Here is a 5,594-nt window from a genome sequence, read left to right as displayed (position 1 = left end):
GATCTGTGGGTCTCATTAGTGATGGTTTATCAAAAGACGATTTCTGTGACTTTTTATGAACAGACCAAACACTACATTAATCAGTGCATTCCAGCTTAAAAAAATAATTCAATATTCAAGGATATAATACTCCTATATTACAATAAATAATGTAAAAGCCTTCATATGAGTCAATCTTATCAGGCAGCTGTTTAAATCACACTGTCACTGATACTGTGATTCCTTTTCATTTGACTGATCTCAGTGCAAGAGAAATGTTTACTTTCACCCTTCCAAAATTGTACTTGGGTTGCTTTATAGCAAACAGCATAAATATCAGTCTGTTCTTTCATTAAAAGGTGGAGGCATGGGAGTAGGTGTGGAACAATGTTGTTACTTGTTGGGCTTCTGAATACCTTTCCACAGAGATGACTAATCGAATCTTTTAGAAACCACTGACTTGGTGGTGATGACACAAAGATAAAGCAACAGGCACAAATGAATGGTAGAGAGAACATTATTTCAATCTCTAGAAGGTAGTATTCCCTTTCAGGATTTGTTTTTCCCAGTAAGTTTCTTAAGCTATTTTTAAGCCACTCTGGATTTCCTTCTGTTATAACTATTTAAAAAACTTCATATAATTCAGTTGAAACTGTTTCTCATTCTGAAAAGTATGAAACAAGGCATCATGTAGAAGGCATTTTTCTTTCCTGCACCCTTCCTTCAGGCACTGCATTAAAAGTGAGCTGCTGTGTATCTTGATAATACATACATATATATGCATACACCTATTGTGGGCATTTTCCACCCAAAGCCAGAGGTTTATAGCATGCACTGTCCCACACTCATGCCATAACAGCAACACACTATTTCTTTGAAAGTCTTTCTCATCTCCAGACTCCGGAAAGCATAAATGAGTGGGTCAATCACCGAGTTGCACATTATCAACACCAGGTAGGTGTTGAAGTGTGAGGTGTAGCAGATGCAGTATGGATTCATCGGGCACGAAATGATGAGGATGAGGTGGAGGAAGAAAGGTGCCCAGCAGACAATGAAGACACCCAGCAATATGGTGATGGTGACAGCTCCCTTCATGCAGGTCCTCTGGTAGGGCACCCCTTCCACGGGCAGGGCTGCGATTCGCTTCACGTGCAGGCGGGCGAACAGGAACATGTGGACATAGAGGGAGGCCATGAGGAAGAGCATGGTAAAGAACATGGTGATGAGACACACAATGACAGTTTTGCTCTCTGAGTAGGCAATGAATATGATGCCACAGATGATACAAGCAATCCAAATGACCACAATCAAGGTTAAAGCTTTCTTCACAGTCATGATGCTGTGGTAACGGAGAGCATAGAAAATAGTTATGTACCTGTCAATGGCTATAACCAAGAGGTTGCAAATTGAGGCTACCAAAGAAATACAAATCATTGAGTCAAAAACATTGTCCATATGCTGGATGAAGTGGTCATCAATGATCAAGTAGCCGTTGCTCAGGATTGCAATCATGACAGTCTCCAGGGCGTTTGACATGCTCACCAACATATCTGCCACAGCCAAGCTACAAAGGAAGAAATACATGGGAGAATGTAGGTTTCCATTCTTCAGCACTGCCAGAATGACAAGGATGTTTTCCAGGAGGCTGATGATCCCTAAAGTCAAGAAGACCTCTGCTTTTATGAAGACCTGCTCACAAAATCCATCGCCACTTCTGCTGTTCAGAGTGGAGTCGTTGAAGTCTTCGGTGACATTAAGCTGCACAGGCTGAAATGAAAATGCAGAGTGTGTGGTATTCATTGTCAGCAAAGGAGTTGAATTCACAACTGATTATGGACCTGATAGAGCACAGGTTAAAAAGAGAAAAAAAGGGAGAAAAAAGAAAGAAAAAGGAAAACAAGTCCTTCCAAGCTGCTGCTGTGCATATGGGGTGGAATCAAGCTGGACCTTTCTTTGGTCACTTTTACAAGTGGAAACATAAAAAAAATTATGCATTTACAGCGAGTTTTATGTCAGTCACACACTGCTTTTTCCTGTGTAAGAAAGTGAGCTTCAAGCCTCGCAGGCATCAAACAGTTTCCTCTGCAGGGAAAAATCGGCAGCAGCACATTGCTGGTTTTAGCTCTCCCGGGGATTAAAAGTAGGGAGTTTTCCCGTCTGCTGGGGCAGGTTTGTTGCCAGCATGTTCCAGCTCAGCGAAGTATCTGTTGCTATTTCAGTGGCAAGAATGGAAAAGAGAACTAAGGGATTTATACGTGCACGAAAGAAAAAACAACTCCTACTTCATCCTCCGTGCAGAGCATTGGCCATTCCAGAGCGAGCACCTTTGTGACTGACAGCCACAAGCACCTGGTGCAGCATCCCCAGCACATCCGAAACCGTCTGGCGCCCTCTGCAGGTACCGAACAGGAGGGATTGGCTTCAAAATTCCTCGGAAAAGCGGGATTTTCACCCAGCAAAACTTTATGCCTGTTCTGGGCATCCGGGTCCTGCCCAGGGGAGGGATGGACCGTCCCTGCACCTTTGGGCACCTGCACTGGAAGACACATCTCTGATGGAGAAGTGAAACAAATTTTCACGTGCCTTTCCTTTCTTTACTCTTTCAAAAAAGAATTTTTCTCCCCAGCCACTTCTTTTGCTCACAGGATCCCACTGTGACTGGTCTTAACTGGGGTTGTACTGATTTAAACCTATGAAGGACCAGGGAGATTTTCATTTATCATTAAGTATAAAGTAGATTTTCCTTGCACTTTATTCATTCTATATCTCTCTGGTGAATTTTCTTAGTTTGTTTTTTTGATGGCACCTGCTGGTGTCTGAATACTTCACAACTCATACTTTTGAGAAGTATTTTAAAGTCAAAGCCATCCAATATCACTTATACGAATGTTTGAGGTTTCTCTTACGGCTCAAAAAGTCACAAATCTTTTCCAGTTTCCTTCTGAGCCCACAGAATTACTATCATGCACCCATAATTCAATAGCAAGACACAACAAATCTCAATTTCAACCTCCACGTGATCGTTTTACAAGGACAATATTCAGTGCAGTAATTTTAAGTTGAATAAATGGCTGGGGACTTGCTCACCAATTTTACAGTTAACGTTTTAAAGACCTTAATTGGTCTCTCCCTAAATTCACAGTGGTGTATTTTAAAGTAGATATCTTAAAAATATCTTTAAAAAAAGTATAGCAGCAAGCTATCTCCCCCATGCCTCTAATCTCATGGTAGGGAAAAGATATTCCATCTGTCCAAGTGTCTGGATTTAAGTCTTGAGCAACTCCCTCTGTTTTGAGCTTCAGTTCCTGGTTTCCAGCTTTTTTGAGCTGATGGAGTATGCTCAAGACAGTGATTTTTAGACATAATAACTATCACTGCCCTTGGAAATGTTGTTTTGCAGCTGAGCAGGAGCCCAGCAGGAGCAAGGCTGGGCAGGTGTCCCTCCCTGCCAGCTCTGTCCTCGTGTGCTCTCTTTTGAAGTGGCAGGTGGAGGCTGTGTCCTCCCAGGGCAAGCACAGGATCCAAAGGCTCCCATCCGTGCAGGAGAGCTCTCCCTGCAGGGATAACATCCTTCTGGGCTTGGCTCTGGACTACCTGCTGGTGGAGGGGCACTTAGGTTTGAGGCACCCACATACACACCAATTTACGGGAGTGCTTTGCCATTTACATTCCAGTCCTGTGCTGCCCATCTGGACAGCCTCAGCAACATCCTGTGATAGTCCTGTAAATCTCCCCTCCAGAATGCTCCATCCCTTGATACCACACTGTCCCAAAAGACTACTACAGGTTTTCCCAGCTTCAGCTGAGAGCAGGAAGTCATTAAATGCGTTGCATCATAAATTTCTGAATATATCTGACAGCAGGAATCAAGCTACCATTTGCTCTGAGATGCAATTTGAAGTGGAAATTGAATGTTATATACCAAAGTGGATTAATGGCACTATCAGCTTTGCCATTAAATGCTAAAAATAGTGGGCTAGAGCCTCATGTATCTGATAGCAAGCTCAAACTGACTCTGAGATCTTTGCAGAAATGGGAAAAAGTTGCTTTTGTGCAAAAGACAGCACTGTGTGAGCCCTTATTTTCACAAGGTGTAAGGGGATTTCTCTGCTCAGCATTGGAAAACCTACATGATCTGAGATGTCACAATATATTTTGCAACCTATATAACAATTTGCTGCCCCTCAGCTGTCAGTTCCTGCCCCATTGCCAGAGACAGAGGTAGTGACTGTGGCTATTGCAGTGCCAAGCAGGGTGGCAGTGGATTTGTGTCCTGGATATTGCTACACTGCATCTGAGGGGTGGCAAATCACTAAAATGCACTAAAATGATGTTACACATTCATGTCCTCAATCTCCCAGATAGTGAAAACCACTTGTCTTGGGCAGGGGAGCAGAGCTGTAGCAATTGCTGCAATCCAGGGCATATTAAATGAAATGGTAACTTGGTTTAGGTCCTCCCTTCACCATGACCTGGTGAAGAGAAGATTGGAGAGTTAGGGGTGTGAGATCCTGTGTGTACTCCCCCAGTTTTGCCTTGTGTGTAGCCCCTTCCACCTCTTTTCCTAAGGCCTCCAGGGGAAAACCTGCAGCCTGGGATGTGCTCAGGGCTGTTGTCAGGGCAGATCCAGGATGGAACTCCTGCAGGTTGGGTGGGACCAGTCAAAGTTTTGCGTCTCTGGGCTTTGCTGGATTGTGGTGAGTCAGTAAGCTTGTGGTACTTCAGAATGTTTCCTTGAAACTCTGTTAATGTATGTGAAGTGCCATCTTCTATTTTAAATCAGTGACTAAAAGACCCTTCTCACCTCTTGTCTTGGGCTCAGCAATCCCTGACTAATGTTCCTGTGCTCAGCCTTCTCTCCAAGTATTGTGAGAGTACATTTATTTGACCTCAAGAGCAGGGTCCTATTTCAGCTGTGCTCTTGTTTATTCCTTGCACTCACAATACAAACCCGCTGTTGAAAATACCAATATAGCCTTTTAATCCCATGATGTGCTGAATCAGAGAAGTCCTTGGTCACTGTCCCTGTAGTTGCTACCAATTCTTTAACTTGGATGGTTCAACTGAAGAAAACACTCTTCTGTGCTTTTATAAACAATAATTTAAAACCCCAGAAAAATAAAAATTTTTAGCAGCTTGAAGGCCAGACTGCAAAAATGAACAATGAATTTATTATGAAAATATGTCCCTGCTATGGGCAGGGACACCTTCCACTAGCCCAAGGTTGCTCCAAGTCCCATCCAACCTGACCTTGGATACTTCCAGGGATGGGGCATCCACAGCTTCTCTGGGCAACCTGTGCCAGGGCCTCACCACCCTCACAGGGAACAATTTCTTCCCAATATCCTGTCTAACTTTACTCTCTGTCAGTTTGAAGCCGTTCCCCCTTGTCCTGTCACTCCAGGCCCCTGTAAATAGTCTCTCTCCATCTTTCTTGTAGCTTCTTCTGGTCCTGGAGGGCCACAGTTAGGTCACCTCGAGGCTTCTCTATTCCGGGTTGATCAATCCCAATTCTCTCAGCCTTTCCTCACAGCAGAGCTGCTCCAACCCTCTGATTGTTTTGGTGCCTCTTCTGGACTCACTCCAGCAGGAATTTTGCATCTCAGCCTGTTCAT

The 5,594-nt window shown here is 43.8% G+C and overlaps 1 protein-coding gene across 1 annotated transcript; it reads right to left on the bottom strand.

Moving 5' to 3' along the window:
- Positions 1-271: 271 nt before the first annotated feature.
- MC3R (melanocortin 3 receptor) lies at positions 272-2,186 on the bottom strand. The gene has a single exon (XM_008933011.3). It carries the CDS (start codon positions 1,777-1,779, stop codon positions 802-804), a length of 978 nt encoding a protein of 325 aa, XP_008931259.1. The 5' UTR covers positions 1,780-2,186; the 3' UTR covers positions 272-801.
- Positions 2,187-5,594: the final 3,408 nt, after the last annotated feature.

This window comes from Manacus vitellinus, unplaced genomic scaffold, assembly GCF_001715985.3.
Source record: "Manacus vitellinus isolate BGI_N305 unplaced genomic scaffold, ASM171598v3 scaffold_26_pilon, whole genome shotgun sequence".
Taxonomy (NCBI): Eukaryota; Metazoa; Chordata; class Aves; order Passeriformes; family Pipridae; genus Manacus; species Manacus vitellinus.
Note: the sequence above shows the minus strand (reverse complement) of the source record. Positions and strands in the feature narration are given on the sequence as shown.

Excerpts from the sequence above, each read along its gene's own strand:
- MC3R (XM_008933011.3), bottom strand. The coding sequence starts at position 1,779 with ATGAATACCACACACTCTGCATTTTCATTTCAGCCTGTGCAGCTTAAT.